The sequence below is a fragment of the Rhipicephalus sanguineus genome, chromosome 3 (genome assembly GCF_013339695.2).
Source record: "Rhipicephalus sanguineus isolate Rsan-2018 chromosome 3, BIME_Rsan_1.4, whole genome shotgun sequence".
NCBI classification, from domain to species: Eukaryota; Metazoa; Arthropoda; class Arachnida; order Ixodida; family Ixodidae; genus Rhipicephalus; species Rhipicephalus sanguineus.
Genome location: NC_051178.1, coordinates 157,544,173 through 157,561,686, shown reverse-complemented (window position 1 = coordinate 157,561,686; position 17,514 = coordinate 157,544,173). Strand labels below are relative to the sequence as shown.

Below are 17,514 nucleotides of genomic sequence, written 5' to 3'. Positions count from 1 at the left end.
AAGACCGACGAAACAGCGCTGTGGGGAAGCAATAATTTGAAGGGCAAGTTACACTACTTGCTTATGGTACGGTTGATTTCGTAATCCTCTGCACAAGAATGAAGTGAGCACACGAGTAGATTTTGTTGTTGTTCATCCCACATTCGTGGAAGTGCGGCACTTGGACGCTTAGACACTTCAAGCGTAGGAGTTCCTTCCGTGGCACAAACATTACATGGACGCGGCATTTTCTCTAAATTAGGGGTGTGCGAATATTCGAAATTTCGAATATTTTTCGAATAGTGTTTGCTATTCGATTCGATTCGCACTGGAATTTTACTATTCGAACTATTCGAACTTCCCAAAAACAAGTACAGTCAACGTCCAATTAAAAGTGACCCCTTCAGATTTTCAATATGCTTCACCTCATTACACTCTCGTATTGCGGCAAAGCTGCCTTTCAAGCTCCGTTACGGTCGAACTTTGCCAAGAGAGAGTCAACGTTCAATTGGAAATGGTCCCTAGATTTTCAATATGCCTCACCTCATCACACCCCGGTATTGCGGCAAAGCTGCCTTTCAAGCTCTGTTAAGGTTGAACTTTGCCAAGACACAGTCGTCTGATTAAAAGTGGTCCCTAGATTTTCAATATGCTTCACCTCATCACACCCCGGCATTGCGGCAAAGCTGCCTTTCAAGCTCTGCTACGGCCGCAAATGTACTAACTGAAGAAAACTCTGGTTCCAACATGGAGATGAAAGATGTGGCAGAGGTGGGGGCTCAATTAATGCTGATTTGGACCTGAAATTTGGGCAGGAAGTCCGAAAAATCGGAAGCAGAAGCTTTTTAGCATCCAAAATTTCAGATGTTCTTCTATATCGACGTCTACGAGGCAGATTTGGAACTCCGGACTTGAAGGGAGCACACCCTTGTCCGCCACATCAGTTGGGCTTCCACAGAAGTTGAAACAGGAGGAGAAGCTGAGGAAATGGCATCTTTGCCTATCACGTGTAAAGTGTTGTCGGCAACACTTTGGTTGCACCAAATCATGTACATAAATAGAATTCGGCCTCTACATTGCCTCATTCTTATAAGAAAACTATGAAACACCACCCCGCCAGTGCTTCATCAACCTAGCGAATAGAAACACTCTCATGTTGCTATCTCATAAGAATATGCTGAGGAATCCTCTCTAACTTTTTCTGCAATTTCGCTTCGAAGTATTCGACATATATTCTAGGAATACTCGAGAAATATTCGAAAAATATTCTATTCGATTCGCACTCACACTTCAATATACGAATTCGCTTCGCACCCAAAATTTTGCTATTCGCACAGCTCTACTCTAAATTGCAGTTAGAGCGAGTTTCGCGAGCCAGCAAAGCCCGCGCAGAAATACGCGATAATGAAAGTACCCTTGAGATGCAACTATGCAAGCGAAAACTACTACTGAGACACGACTGTGTGAGCGGAGCGCAGCCCGGTGAAAACGGAACTTTCGAACCACCCACGCCGTTCTCCATAGTAACGCCAAGTTCTTTTTTTGGTGAATCAAAGAGAAATGCACATGCTGCATTTTATTATGTCTTGTAATGCATGGAATGTTATTTCTTATTATACAGTCAACTGCCAGTTTTTCAGACGCCCGATTTTCCAGACTTCGCTCGAAAATTCGGATGCTTTCACGGCACTGTCACCAGTCCCATAGACGTCAATGTATTAGAAAGTCCAAAATTTCGATCACCGAAACTCTTCCGCGTCCGATTTTTCAGACTTTCTGCCCGAATTGCAGGTCCGAAAGGCATAATTTGAAGCCCCCACCTTTGCGACGGCTATCATCTGGTAGGTTTGAACCAGCGCTTTCGCGAGTTGATCTGTTTGCAACAGTAGCAGAGTCCAAAAGTGAGCTTTGCCACAATGCCGAAGCGTTATTGGGTGAAGCAGACGAGAAATTCAAAGGGGCTGCTATCACGGCGTCGTGCGGCGATGTCTTTACGGATAAGTAGTCCAAATGCACGGAGGCGTGATGGCGTCAGCTGGCAAACGCGCCAGTACGGCTTAATCGCTGACAACCTTTACGATAAGCACAGGGGCGTAGCCAGAAATTTTTTTCGGGGGGGTTCAACCATACTTTATGTATGCTCGTGCGTGCGTTTGTATGTGTGCGTGTATATATACGCAAGCAAAACTGAAAAATTTCGCGGGGGGTTTGAATTCCCCCTGGCTACGCCCCTGGATAAGCATCTTCAGTTAACTGCTAGGTAGTGCATGTGGCCTAGTGCAGTTGCTTAATAGGCGAGAACGCGCCGCGCCGCCATTCATGATGCCTTTTTGTGCAAGACCACTAAGTGCGCCGCACAGACGAAACCAGCCTTCACGGACGAAACCAGCTCGCCATTGCCACACCCGTGTGCGGTCAGGAACAAAGTGCGCATCACGAATCCTTTCATGATAAATGCGTGCGTACGATACAACAACAGTACAGTGACGGCATCAGCTTAGTTGGTGATGTGCTGCACACAAGTAGAAATGATCGGCTTCACACGGCAGCAAATGCTGCGTATCGACGGAGATTCAGCGATATGTGTACGCATCGTTTACATGTGCACACGCATCGGGGAAATCCGGACGAGTAGTCCGCTCTTTCACCACAGTCTTTGTTGTTCGCATCATCGTTTCCAAACGCTCCATGCGAGAAAGCCGTAATCTATCCCGCGCTTTGCTGGTATCAGCGGCGCTCATCGTCACATGCAAACTTGCAAGTGGGCACCTAGTTAAGCGGGGTTCGTGGCAGGTACCGAATGTATTTGTGAGAGCCTGTGTGTGCACCAAAACGCGTGATAATTGTACTGGGAGGCATTAAAGCTATTTCGGACATGGCAGTGGCGATTTGACCGCTTGAGCGGAATAAAAAAGCGTGAATTCGTTTTTTCGGACGATTTCGCGGTCCCTAGGGAGTCCGTAAAATCAGACGTTCACTGTAAGTAGTTTCAGTACTAGTGATTAATTGTACTCTGGACTCTTGACGTCATTGGGCTCATTCCAAAGTGTCCCACTGGTGGTGCATATCGTGTCCTACATTTGTCTTAATTTCTCTATTAATAGAGCACTGCTGTTGATAATATTGACGTTTGAGACGTTCTCAAACATCAACCTTTCATTCTGAAATAAATTGTTATTTGCCTCTAGTGTCCCTTTAAGAAATTATTTGAAAATGCTAACTATGTGTTTATTTTGTAGCTTGTGTAAGGGTTCTTTGATTCTGAGCGCGTCAAGTTTCATCGGACATCGTTGCCAAAAAAATTCAATTTTACAGCCATACCCAATGCCATGGAGGGCACTGATTTTAACTGTGTTCATAATTGTGTTTATGAACTGAACTTACGCTAGCAACAGCGGTGCAGACTAGACATCTCAGCTGGCTTGCACGCGTTAAGAAATACAGTGGAACCTCTATTATGTCTCCACTGTAAAATGCACTGACCTCCATTTTACAATGAATTAGAGTGGTCCCTGCAAAACACCCATAGATATGTTGTGTAAAAATGTCGGTTATATGATGCAGCTTTAACCAGGCCCTGCCTCATACGACGCCTCTCTTGTGTACCGTCCGAGAGACAAAAATACCTTATTTACTCAAATTTGATGCACACCCACTTTTAGCAGGTTCAGAATAAAAACTCACCTGAATGTAATGATACAAGTCTTTTAATATAAAACTGACGTGCCCCAACATTTACAGAAAGAGAGAGAGAGAGACAAGTGCAATTTGCCTTCATAGAATCTGAAATTTATTCTCCTGGCAGTTAATTTTCTTCAGTGATCCAGTTTTTGCAGCATTAAGATCACTTGTGGATATGCCTTGATCGTGTGCATATTCAATGGCCATAACATAGACAGGCTCTGTCTACACAGAGTAGCTCAAGATTGTCAACAAACTAGTCTTTGAAGTCCAGATTTTTTACAGTTTTCGGCTCGTAAAAGCTTTTCTAGGTCAAAATGCAGCTGATCCTCCTTATTTTGTTTGAGCTACTCACGGTCACAGGCCTCAAGTATGCAGAAACACGGCAACGCAGCCATCTTCAGCATGTAAAATAAGCTCCCCTTGACGTGAGCTTTCATTATGTGAGCTTTCATAATGAAAGCGGCACATCACTAATTGCACTTCACTGGGAACAGGTACAACGCACACATGTCACGGTAGTGCACGAAATGAACTTACACAAACTTGTAAAAAATGTTCTTCGTCGCCATTTCAAGATGACGATGACATGCATCTGACCCCTCTGACTGGAGGTTGTTGTTAAAATAGTTTTGGTTTTGTTTTCGTATTTGATTCTGGATGCACAGGCAGTTTTCGTACTCATTTAATTGGAAAGAAAATTCGTGTTAGATTCGATCTATTTTTTTTAAGGTGAGAATGAAGATGGGCTCTCGCCTCCTTCAGTTAAATCCTTGGCTGTTATTTTTTCAAATAATGTAGTCTGCAAGACTGCAATCTTTGGAGCAGTGCGGGTTTGTGCCATGGGCTTATTTAGGCTGCCTGTACTCGTTTGATGGGCAAGACTGAGTGTCGCTGCCCACATTCTTAGTTTATAGATTATACGGCGCCCGGATTATGCGACAGTTTTGCATGGTCCCCTCACAGTCTTATAAATTGGGTTTGCGCCGTAGGTGTGCTGTGGAAATAAAAACGTTCGTCCTTTTTCTTTTTCATTTTTAATTAAGTGAACACCTGATCAGCAGAAATGGACTCCTTCCCCCCTCCCCACTTAAACACCTTGTTGACATCACAGGAAGAAGTGCAGCTCTTGCGCAAATATATACGGTATATCAGCTACACCCATTTGCTCCCTACTACAGTAAAACCTCGGTGATACGATCACGGCTCGTACGAATTTCGGGGTGATACGAACTTTTCTGTGGTCCCGGCCTAGGCCCATTAGCCCATAATGTATTGGAGTACGGTTGTTGCGAACCGATTTTCACCCCACAACGTTTGATACGAACGTACATTAGCGCACAGGTGCGAACAGGTGCTGCCCGCGCTATCAGGGAAGGCGCGGCCGTGACGCGCAGGCGTAGGCATGCGGGCGGCGCGACCATCAACAGCGCGTCGTTGCCTCTGAGATAGTGCACGCGAATCTTGGAGGCCTTCACGCGCCTTCGCGTTTAGATTACAGATGACGTAGACGTCGCGTTTATTATTTTTTCCCCGACACGTTGACGCGTGCTGCTGTGCTCGAGGCAGCAGCGTCTTTGTACTTTGTTAACACGTGCCTGCCACGTCGATGCAAGCCATGTCCACGCAATCAGACGTTCTATGAAACAAGACTGAAACTTGGGCTGCGGGTCCGTCATGAAAGTCCCATGAGAGGTGGACGAAGACCCCAAGAGACAAAGCGGACGGTCTTGGCGAAGTAGCTTGGCCTCGCAACATACGCGCACACCTGCCAACTCTCCGATTTGCACGGGAGACTCCCAGATTTTGAGCAAACCTACCTATTGTGCGGGCACGGCCATAAATCTCCCGAAAAGCACCCACAACACCACCGCGATAAGAAAATAACAGCATCAAAGGACAGCGATGCTAAAATTTGCTTTCCTTCATCTATTGCGTGCAAAGCGCTTCTTAAGTCACTTTCGCAGCAGTACTCTGGTGTCATGCAGAAAAGCGTAGTATGATTAGGAAGGGGCTACTAGGGGTCACGGGTCACAACAAATCTGGTTCATTAAGTACACATGCTCGCATGAACCGTATATTTACCAGTACAAGTATGATCGTTGACGTCTAAAAACATTACTGGCAATCATTCAGAGCTGTTCATGACGTCGCTGCGGCCCTGAGAAACACTGAATCAAAACGCATGCCAACTTTCTTTTGTCGCATACTAATTTTCCATGTTTTCTGGTGATACGAATTACGGATGATACGAATATTTTTGGTCACCCCGCGAGAATCGTATCACCGAGGTTTTACTGTAGATACCATTGTCTCTCTCTGTCAGCATTACGCTCATCGTTTTGTGTTTCATCACTCGTGTGATCCTTGGCTGCTGCTCTCGTTTTCTAACCTCTACTTTTCCTCCCCATAGTATGTTATCACCAGTAGAATGCAATGGTTGTAGCTTTCTCTTTTCGAGCTATTAAGCTTTCTGTCTTGACATGGTAGTGCATGATGTATGCACTCCAACTTGTCCTTATCCTTTGTACGTTTCCTTCTCCTAATCAGATGTCCCAGGGACCTTGAAAAGATCATGATTTCATCGATTTGTGAGGCTGATTGCCAATCACGAATGCTCATTCTCACATGGAGCTGTTGAAAATGAATTTAATTTACTCCATAGTTTCGTAGCTTGTTGTAATTGTTTGTGCTAATCTTGTTTTTTCCTTGCTCACTTGACCTGCAGCAACCTTGGAGAGCATGGAAGTGCTCGAGGTGCTAGAACCTATGACCGTCATAGTGCACCAGATCCACAAGCGGGTGTGGCCGGCCACCCAGCGCGATGCCCTCTTCTGGTCGCACATGGCACGGGCACCCAACGAAGAGGATCCCGACGCCCACGATGTCTGGATCGTCTGCAACAACTCATGCGACACCCCTCACGTGCCTGTACGTACTAGAAGGTTTTACAGAAACGGGGGCCCCTGCCCATTAAGGGAAACGGAAAACTTTTGTTCAACAGTTCAATCTGCCATGAGATGCTCATTCTAAAGGTTTGACTGAAATCAAGAAACTTTAATTTGTTAGTCTGCCCTGCCTTATCAAGTGATAACAGTCGTTTCTGCTCATAGGCCATGTTTGCCGTGCACGAAGCCTTGTGCTAAGCCATCAGTATCGTAGAGGTTGTAGCAAGGAAATTAACTCGGTGCTAATTCACCCCAACCCAAACGTCTCACGCATGCTCTTGGAGACTATTGGAACCAAAGACTATCAAAATTTATGAGCTGCATTGACTCCTTCCCATGCGCTCAAAGGAGCCAGAGTATATAAGTGATCTTTTTGTTTTCAGTGTTCATTGAAAGGGCACTTATGACAATGTTAAAGAAATAATTAAATGATTTGAGCAGTGTGGCTTGCAGTACATATGTGCTACATCTTTCCATGGATGCCTCCTCAACTGCTCAGTGACTGAAAACTGATCTCTGGCAGTTCCCCTTGCACAGCACATCACGGTGACAGCACTGAATTATAGAGCATGCATTGTCACTTGTATCACCTGCTGGCTCTGTAAAACTCTGTACTTATTATTTAGCATCACTGTAGTTGTCAGCTGCACTGCTGCACTGACAAAGTGCGGTTAGCTTGCAGTTGTTGCGATAGCAATTGCACAAACTGAGCATTGTGCCTCCATTGTGATAATTGAAGGCTCAGCTAATCTTAATTACTTGACAAGATTTCTCTTGGTTGACGAGGGCCTTTCATTCGTTTGCAGCTTGGAAAGTGCGTGCGTGTGCGGCTGACTGTGTGCCTGATGTGCCAGACGTTTGTGGACCCGCCGCAGCCAAACACCAACATCACTCGGGACAACCTCTCGTGCAAAATCACCTATTGCTCAACCAGTAAGTGGTCATCTGTAAATACCACCTCTCGTAAACCATCAAACTGTCTGACAAGACGTCACTTTAGAAGTTGCCATGGTCAAAAGGCAACACTTTTAAGTGAGTCCCAATGGCAATACAAAGAATTTACCTGGACCAGGTGAAATTTCATCATGTGCTTGATTTTGGCTAGTCACTAGGCTTGTGAAGATCGTAAATTTTAGGTCCGAAGCGAATTCGAATAGTTTCTATCACATATTATAAAGAAAAATGAGCATATTTGTCATGACCCAACTAACCAGCACAATATTTTTAAAGTTGAAATAAGGCATATGCATATGTCATCGTTTTTGGTTCAAAAAGAAGTGGAAGCAACTTTAGTAGCAGGATTTGACTTTCGGTAGAATGCAAGTGATAACCTGTAAAATATGTTACGTTTTAAAATTTACTTTACTTAGAGCATATAAGCCGGTATAACAAGCTTTTAAGGGGAGATGCTACTCGAAGAGACTTTTTCTTTAATATTCACCCTAGAGCAATGAAACTTGAGCTGCTTATAGAACTTTTTATGCTGATTTCAAATATATAATTAGTTTTCTTGCAAGTTGCATACTTTTAGTATTCACCCTAGAGCAATGAAACTTGAGCAGCTTATAGAACTTTTTATGCTGATTTCAAATATATGATTAGTTTTCTTGCAAGTTGCATACTTTTAGTTCTGCAACATGACAAAGTGAAAAACTTAAGCCTTTTGCCCCCCCTCTTTTCAGACCTAAACTTCAATATTTTTTACAATTGATAGTTCATAATGTTTCAAATAAAGTGTGGAATGCAAATAACTAATTAGGAAGTCCATACAAAATACAGTCGACGTCCGATTTCCCGGACGCCCGAAATTCCGGACATGCCTGATTTCCCGGACTCATCTGTGGCACCGTCAAGTTCCCCGTAGAGTCAATGTATTAAAAAGTCCGAAATTCCGGACGCTTATAGCCTTCGCCATCCGATTTCCCGGACTTTTTACTGTTAACCGCCGACCCACAGTCGCCACCGACGCCGCCATTTTGGTTGTTTTCATTTTCATATCCTTGAACCCACCATACTCGCATCGCAGGTGTGCGCCGCACCGCGCCTGCCGTAACCTCGAAACCGCACGTGTCAATCCGTTGCCAGCCGTAGCTTAGCCAAGCCAAACCTCACTGTGTTCGTTCACGTCTTCACGTGTTGTTTTGTCAGCTGTGCCAGCTCTGCGGTCGTGTCTGCGGTTGATCGTTTGCTGCTGCGCGCTACCTTCAGTGATCACGTTTCCCGACCTTCAGCATCCACCGAGTTCCTAGCTGTTTCGTGCTGCGCTTTTCGTCGAGCGGATTCGCCGTTTACAGCAATGGCACCGACTGCTCCTTCGTCTTCGTCCGCGCCTTCGAAGCGCACAAATCCACCTCGTAGGCTCACGATGACGAACTGCCATCCGCGGACGTTGCCTTCGACGATCTGCGCGCTGGCGGCGTGTTGATTCCAGCCGAGATAACCCTTGAGGGCTTCGCCGACGCTGACAAAGACCTCGAGCTATGTGCGGAGTTGACCGATGACGAAATCATTCATCAAGTTACGGAGGATTCCGATGACTCCGACACCGAGAACGAAGAGCCAGCTCCTACACAGCCAACGAGCTCGGAGTTGACGCGAGCACTGATGACACTGTCATTGGTGTACAGCGGCAACATGACGTTGACTGAAATTGAGGCAGACATAATCGCGGGCAAGCGGACCGTGCAAAAGAAAATAAGCGACTTCTTTGCGCCCATGTGCTGACCTATGAGGTAGTGCCGGCCACGTCGTATTTTTTTTTTTTATAAACGGCTCTTTTCAGAGCCACCTAAACGATGCATTGGCTGAATTGCTATGGGAATCTTGTATTCCGGCTGTGACCGTCTCCGTCAGCGAAAAATACCTATCAAAAAGGTGCGTTTTTACGTGCATTCGTTTTTCCGGACTGCCCGATTTTCCGGACGTTTTCGCGGTCCCTTGAGGGTCCGGGAAATCGGACGTCGACTGTATGTACTAGACGTGAAAAATTTTAACGTGGGAAGTTCATATTTCTCCTACCCTAGTAAAAGTTTACATAACTTTTTTTTATTATATAATAAGAATATTGAAACTTAAACAAGATAATTGCATTTAATGTACTTTGGAAAAAATTTGGGGAAAATTTCATGCAGATCTGAGCACCAGAAGTACCCGAAAAAGGAGGGGCACATTGACAAAAATGGCAAAATTTGCGTTTTGAGAAAAACGAGTTTTAAAGTCAAAATTGCATGTTTATTTATCAAAGATGTCATTGAATGCGACTAAATTTGTCCACAAGAAAGAGCAATCCTCCTTGTAGTGGCCACTGCCATTAAAATGCACCAGCACCATAGGTTTGGCCCTCACAGCTCTTTCGAGCTGACTCCTCGACAAGAGATTTTTTTCTTCAGCGAACGCCGACGAGCCCTTGCTTCTCCTGTTAGTTTTTGAGAAATTTTTTTCTGGCGTGTGCTGTCCCGTGATGTGCCAAGAGCAACCAGATCATGAGGCGGGAGCACGCCAAGCTCTTCCAGAACACGTTCAAAACTGGAGTGCCCTCGATTAAACCAACGTGTTCAGTGCTGTCATATCAGCAATCAACGAAGACTCGTCGTCCTGTGATTTTTCTTCGTCTTCGAAGAGTCCGATCTTTTTCTGGGAGGCACTCACATATTCGAATGCCGCGGCAAACTCGTCGGACGCATCGGCGTCACTGCCACTACGCCTTGCGGCAGCAGACGCTCTTTTCGTGGTTTGAGTGTTCGGCTTTGATTTGCGCCGGCGTCCTCGAAATTTGTGCGCCGCGTGAAACTTCACAGGCCGGTGACCGCGCTTCCTACGGCTTTCTTCATCCATAACGGATAAGCACTCGAGAAAAGCGTTGTTCAGCTGCGCTGCTCAACGAGACACGGATCCTGCAAGTAGACTTCACAGCACACACAGGCGCGCAGCGGCCAATGGCGGCTCCCGATCCGTACCACGTGATTTAAAGCCAGTCGCGGCGCTCAAAAAAGGCGGCAAAAGCGTTCGTCTCTTTATTATTTCTTGCGCTGCAGCAGCGCGGGAAACCGTCGTCATTTGAACAGTGAGGCTCGGCTCTTCGCCTCATGCGGTCGACAATGGCGAGCAGTGGCGCATTATCGGCGGCAAGGTGCTCGAAGATGACACACTTTCGGCCTTTTGACAGCCACCTTGTGCTCTTTAGACGCAATTTTAAAGCGTTTCCAGTTGAGTCTCCGCATTGAATTTTTTTTTTCAGAACAGTAGAGGTACTAATCTTAACAAAACAGGTGAAAACAAAAAATCGATAATTTTTTAGAAAACTCGCGTTTTTCGACCCGCATCTCCCCTTAAACTTAAAAAATGATGAATCGATGTGAGGGTAATACTATGTTCATGTAACCTTGAAGTGGTGCTTCGCGGCAGTGCGGATTTCCCCTGAAAATGTGTATTCACGGTAGAGCACACCTCCACTGCAGTGAAACCACCTTTACATGCAGTTTATAAATGTCTATTCGTTCATTTCGAATACTTTGAAATTTCTTAGAATTTAAAGTCGTTTCGAAGCGAATATACGAATACTGTAATATTCGTTCGAATATTCGAAGTGCTCGAATATTCGTACAAGCCTACTAGTCACCTTGTGTTGAGAAGCATAAACTATACTCATTGCGTACTTTTCCGTACTTTCTAAAAAGTTAATTTCTTACTACTCTTGAAACATTGCTACAAGTTTTATGAAATCATAAGCCTTTATGCACAGGGCTTTGGCACTTGGTGTCCGAGCTTTGAACCAAATGAGCCAAGTCTGGTGCAGTATATTAAGGGGAGACACTGGTCTGGGAGGCGGAAAAATTTTGAAAAAAACTATTTTCTGAAATATTTTTTTTTGATAATCTAGAAGGTCTAAAAAAGTCATTTCCAAAATATTACAGACATGTAATGGATACTTGTCGAGTTATTTGGTCTTGAAGTCAGTTTCATGACCATTTTTGCTCGCCAAAGCACCTCAAAAAAATCCATTCAATAGCACACCTTGCAGGAACCACATTAAGTAGCACAGCCATTTTGGTCTCATTTGAAACACACACTTTTCTATTAGCTGTTCCTAGCACAAGAACGCTTTTCATCTAGCAGAGGTGAAGCCATTGCGCTTAAAAAAAAAAAAGTGCTCGCACAGCATTGGTGCATTTCTATCACACGGGGTAAATTATTCCTTCCATCTTGGATGCTTGAGGATGCTTCTGCTAGACAGTGGTGCATCGTCGCATTGTCCGCCATTTTGCGGAGATGCCTAACTGATGATAGTGCAATGGCAGGCAGTCGTTAGAAGGTCAGAATTGCTCGTGCATTCGGGAGGAAGTGATATCGGCAGCTGCAAGAATGCAGCATACCACCAGCGAGACCAGAGTGAAAAGAAACCATACTAAGAAGAATAATGATGACTATGTTCCTGGTGGCTTCTACTATCCTAAGAACACCAATTCAGGCCTTTTCCAGTTCAAAATAAGTGCCCACCATGTTTCTAAACTTCTTTTCTCATTTTCTCAAAACCACATTTTTCATCACATTATAGGCTGTTGCCCACAATATCTTTTGATGTAGTGGTCAGATTTTGATCATTTTTGCGGTATTTGAAAGCTTATGCATTGATTAGTGCAAGAAAACCAAGAAATTACAACATTTTTATTAATAACAGTAATTTAATTAGCAGTAAAATTAAGCAACAGTTTCTGATTTCTCATTAGTGTACTTGTTAAGGCCATAACTTTTGAATGCATACAGCTAAAAATTAAGTTATGGTTATGTTGCACTCTCTGGTCTTTATAGGATGCAGTGATATCAAATTCATAAAGGTCTTTTGTGAGAAAGCTGTCAAAAGTCTGGGCAGAATGCAAGTGTATGGAACAGTCAATATCTTACAATCCATGCACGATAGACAAAAAAGTAATTGCATACTTGTTTTCAGCAGTCGAAAATACATATTGTGTGTAAATTTCAGCCAGAAATACTAAAAATTGAGACAAGCAGTTTTCAGACCAGTGTCTCCCCTTAAGTGGCATTTTGGCACATTTACATTGAGGCATAAGCTGTAGTTGTTGCATAACATGTTTCGCAGCAGTTAAAGGATATGGTACTGTGCACAAGACAATAATAAACAAGCTCTTGGGTAAAAGAAACAAGGCCACCAACATAAACTCAATCCACAAAATGGGAAAAAAACCTTTGACTCTCGTAAGTAGATAATGTGCTGCTGTGGCTGTTTTCTGCAACCATTTATAGTACTGTATCCCACTCTGCTACTCATAACGTGGTAGCTCTGCAACTGTTTAACATATAGTAGATGAAATTGCATTTCATTACATCAACAGCGTTGCAGCAGTCGTAAAGTTGGAGTACTCGCATGCTTTTCTGCACAGTCAACCCTGGTGGCTGGGCGCCCGCCTCAGTGCTGCGTGCTGTCTACAAGCGGGAGTACCCCAAGTTCCTCAAGCGGTTCACGCAGTACGTCAAGGACCAGACAGAGTCCAAGGAGATCATGTTCTGAGACTGCCCTTTCGCACTTCCGGCCAGAGCCTGCATCCTTCGATCGATGCAAAGCAAGGTCTCTTCTTTGAAAGGAGTGCAGACGACCAAAGCAGTCTGTGTTCACAAATTTGAGACGTTGGGGGTGACGGACAAGAGGGACTCACTACAAAATAAGTGATAATACACAAAGGTGTCTACAACAGCAGACTCAAGAAATATGCGAGTGATGCAGGTATTTACAGGAAAACGAAAAAAAAAGCAAAGGGAGCGAAAAACCTGAAGAAAGAATGAAAGAAAAAAGCCTAACTTCTGAAGTGATTGGGGCGTGGTGGGGCATTTGTTACGGGTGCCCGTGGTCATGTTTGTGCAGACATGTGTGGCTAAGCTAGGCTTTGTCATTGTGAGAAGGTCAAAAACTGTATCTTAAAAAAAAAAAAGAAAAAGCAGGGTTCCAATTCATAGTGGCAAAAGCTATATGACTCCATTTTATACAAAAGCACCGCGAGAGCCTGATACGCAAACATTTATAGCTTTCTTATACGTTTCTTTTTTTTTTTTTTCCACCATTGTACATTACAGTGAAATTCCGATTGTTGCATTTGCGTGGTTAAGAACACACCACTTCAAACATTGGGCGGGGATAAGGGGAAGAGTGTATAGGAACAGCCCTTCTGGAATTTTACAACGACCCACTTTGAAGTTCGCACTTGTTCCAAGTCGCACAGGGTGCTAGGCACTTAACTTTAGTTATCGCCACATTACTGTTTCCTTCCTTCTTTCCTTTCCCCTTCCTCCTGAGATTCATAAGGTCTGCGTTTATTGTACTACAAGAAAGAGAAAGCATTTCAAAAGCGCGGAAATTTTTTTTACAGCCTAATAACACTGCCGTTTCCTGTTAGTAAATGTGAAGGAAAGAGAGCATTAGTTGTGAAAGGCTTTTGTATGCCACCGAGCAATGTTCACGCGTAAGCAGAGACGTTAGCGTGCAGTCAAGGAAAAAAAAACGGCAGGGGCTCGTGCTAGGTTTTAAACGGTGCCAACTTTCATGCGGCACGTGTGTCGTTCGTCTTTGTAATCTTTGCACTTTTTTTTAACAGACGACTGGGTCAAATGAAAGAGTCTCATGGCTCCTCGGCTTTAGCTTAAATCTACAGCATATTCCTGCGTGGAGCAGATTTTTGTGGGAGTCAACGGCTGCGAAAGAGTGCAACTTTAGATGCAGAGTTGTGCGAGGCAACCGTCACGGGAGCCAATAAGTTTAAGAGTTATATAAGTGACTAAATGGGACATAACGTTCTGCTTTTTGTCGTGTGTTGTCGGTTGGGCCGTCTACCAGAAGTATTCCAAACCACTTTTTTAAATGTGGCTGCAAGAGCCACAGGCGTTGCAACTAAGCTTGTCTTGTAGAGGCAGTGGGCCCCGTTCATTATCGCGCCTTTTTTTTTTAAACGAGCAGATCTTTTAAGGAGATGATTGGTGCTACGGCAGTACACTTGCAGCCGGTCTGTGGTGCAGTAAAAAAAAATAAGGATGACTTACGTAACGCCTCGCCTTAACTTTTTTTTTTTTTTTGTCTACACCAAGTCTGTGTTATTTTTTGTCATGTCGTTTACACCTTTTTGTATCGCGTGTGTGCTGGCACAGATGCACCGTTCCTTTCACGGTTTTTCAATTTTTACGACCCATTTTTAAAAACTGCAGCATCTAGTCACCACTACTTCATCCGTAGCATGATTTTAGGTAATGTACTCAAAACCAATCAAAGTGGTCTACACGTTTTATTGTATTTTTTTTTTTTGAGCCAGTCAGTCTTGTTCTTTTTTTTTTTCTAAGTCCTGGCCTCAAACTAGCCACTGTCTCTAGGTTCTCGCATGGTCTTTCTTTTTTTTAGCTTATTCTATAAACAGTGCACCGATGCCTCTCTTTCTTTCTTCAAGCTGCTGCTTGCATCGGGGAAAACGAGCAAAATGAGTATGCGTTCACACGAACTGTTCTGTTCCATCTGTGTTTCGGTAGTTTCGTGGCCTTCGTTTTTTTACCTCAAGAAGCTTGACTCCCGAGTTTGTTGCATACTTGTGTGGTGTCTCCTTTACAAAAAGCAAGTCGGAAGATTGTACTCGGCGCAAATCGCAATGCACAAAAATGCAAGGGGGATACGGGAGTCCTTTTATATAGTATACATCTTTCGTGGTTTGCAGAGTTTAATGTAATTTTGTAATTGGAGCGAGCTGAAAACCGTGCTTCGAAGTGCTTACCGCGCCGCAGCTGACGCGGAGTGTTGCTCTGTTGGGGTTTTGAGCGACGGTGCGTTGGTGGAACTGTGCGACAGGACACTGATGCGTGCTCTCCTTGTTACCGCTTTCCAAGAGGGCTGTCGCGTACGTGCCAGCGTCCGCTGCCTGCCTGCCTATCGGTTCTCCTGCCACGGCATCTCTTCCTGTTGTCTTGCTTGTGCATGAGAGTGCGATGCTTTTTTGTACATAATATATATAAATATATATATAAACAAATATATATATATATATATGCGGGTTTGTATTACATGCACAGCTATTAAAATGTGTTTTGATGTCACTTTTGCCCATGTGTGGTCTTTCTAAGTAGGGGAGTCAGTTTCATAAGCTTCAGCAGACTATAGCAGTGCCAGTGTTTTAAGCCTACAACTGTAGGTCGGCAAAAAAATTGAACCTCACTCAGACTCACTCAAGAAATAGATTTCACTCTGAGTGCTCACTCGGACTCAGACTCTCCAAAATTTTCCTCAACTGGACTCACTCGGACTCGCGGCTTGACCCAAGTCTGAGTGAGTTGACTCACTCAGACTTCGTCTGTTAGCATAAAATTTACTTTTTTGATTATGGTGCCAATGCTCTTTACGCCGATATCTCACATAATCGGTGCTCTAGGATGCATCGTTCGATCTTGTACCTTCAAATCTGAGTTATCAGTGGTTTCAGTCCAGTAAGGACATTTTTGTGGAATACACGACTTGCACAATATATATTTTTATAAAGAACTTCCCATGAAAATGTTCGTGGGGGGAGGTCATGGCACCCCCCCTCCTAACTCTGCCTCTGATCAACAAATATTGAGATGGCGCATGAACGCTAGTGCATTAAGATATGTGTGAATAGAAGAGTACAGTCGAACCCGCTTATAACGAACTCGAAAGTGTCGCGAAAAGTGGTCGCTATATCAGTAGTTCGTTGTATATGGAGTCGCTTTTAAAAACGTGCGATTAGCGGCCAAGCCGCAAATTTTTTTTCTGTGCACTTTTATTGAAGTGCACCCAACCCCTCCGGTGACAAGCTAAGCCTTTTCGCGTCGTGAGGCGACGCCCGCTACGTGCTCACGAGTGAATCACCCGCCTTTGCTGTGAACTGACACCGTTTCATTTCACCGAAGCGCGGTACTGCCACGTGGAGCCGATTTATCCCTGGCTAGTTGCGTGCAGCGCGTCCCCTACTCGGCTCGCGGAGTCACTGCCGGGCCGCTTGCTGTATGCCAGGGGGGGGGGGGTTCAAATTCCCCCCGAAATTTTTCGATTTTGCTTGCGTATATAGGCACGCACACATACAAACGCACGCACGAACATACATAAAGTATGGTTGAACCCCCACGAAAAAAACTTCTGGCTACGCCCCTGCCGTATGCCGTGTGCACGCGTTTGTACGTTCTTCGTGCCTGCTTCACTCTGGACCGTGCACGGGTGCGGCGAGTAGCCTGTTCGTTCAACGCGGCGAAAACAAGCATTTTGCAAGCAACGCGCACTCTACGTCTCCGCGATGCTCTCGCGGCCCTGCACGACGATTCGCGGCGCACTTGAGTTCTCACCTAGTCAAATACGCAGTATACGTTCGCTGTCAGTGCGTCGACGTTTCTCGGTGCCCGCGCCGCTCAACAACAGCCAGCTACTTTCGTTTCTACAAAAGCAAGGCGCACTTTAAGCGGTCTCGCACGACGTGGCGGCGGCGAACTTGCGAACGGCGGCATGGCGTGCTCGTACCGCCGTCAATCCGCACAGTGTACAGCGTACGCCACACGCGCAGCCGCGCCGATATCTACAGATGACTGTGATATAAGGTTGTCGGCTATAAGTCGTAACTGCACGTTCATCGACGGCCGCCACCTCGCCTTCGCTCTTTTCTGGTGCTTATCCGCGAAGGCATTGCCGCAATCGCGCGGAAATAGTTATCACAGATCGACCGGTCTCTGCCGTTACCGAAAAGACGGACGACCTTTTGCGGCACATGTGGCGTCGACGAGTTTAGCAACGCATTGAACCTTTATATGCGATGAAAGCTATCGCGGTTATCACTTCTTGCATTTATGCCTTCTTGCGTTCCAAGGCATCTGGTTCTTCGTAGGCGGTCGTAGCTGCAGAGAACGGCGTCAGGAA

The 17,514-nt window shown here is 44.9% G+C and overlaps 1 protein-coding gene across 1 annotated transcript in view; it reads left to right on the top strand.

Moving 5' to 3' along the window:
• Positions 1-15,689, top strand: part of LOC119387574 (ceramide transfer protein) — a 47,673-nt gene extending 31,984 nt beyond the window's left edge. Inside the window, exons 10-12 of the mRNA XM_037655006.1 lie at positions 6,389-6,591; positions 7,415-7,541; positions 13,007-15,689. Of these exons, the coding sequence (XP_037510934.1) occupies positions 6,389-6,591; positions 7,415-7,541; positions 13,007-13,134 (458 nt within the window). The 3' untranslated portion in view covers positions 13,135-15,689. The remainder of the gene's footprint in view (positions 1-6,388; positions 6,592-7,414; positions 7,542-13,006) is intronic.
• Positions 15,690-17,514: the final 1,825 nt, after the last annotated feature.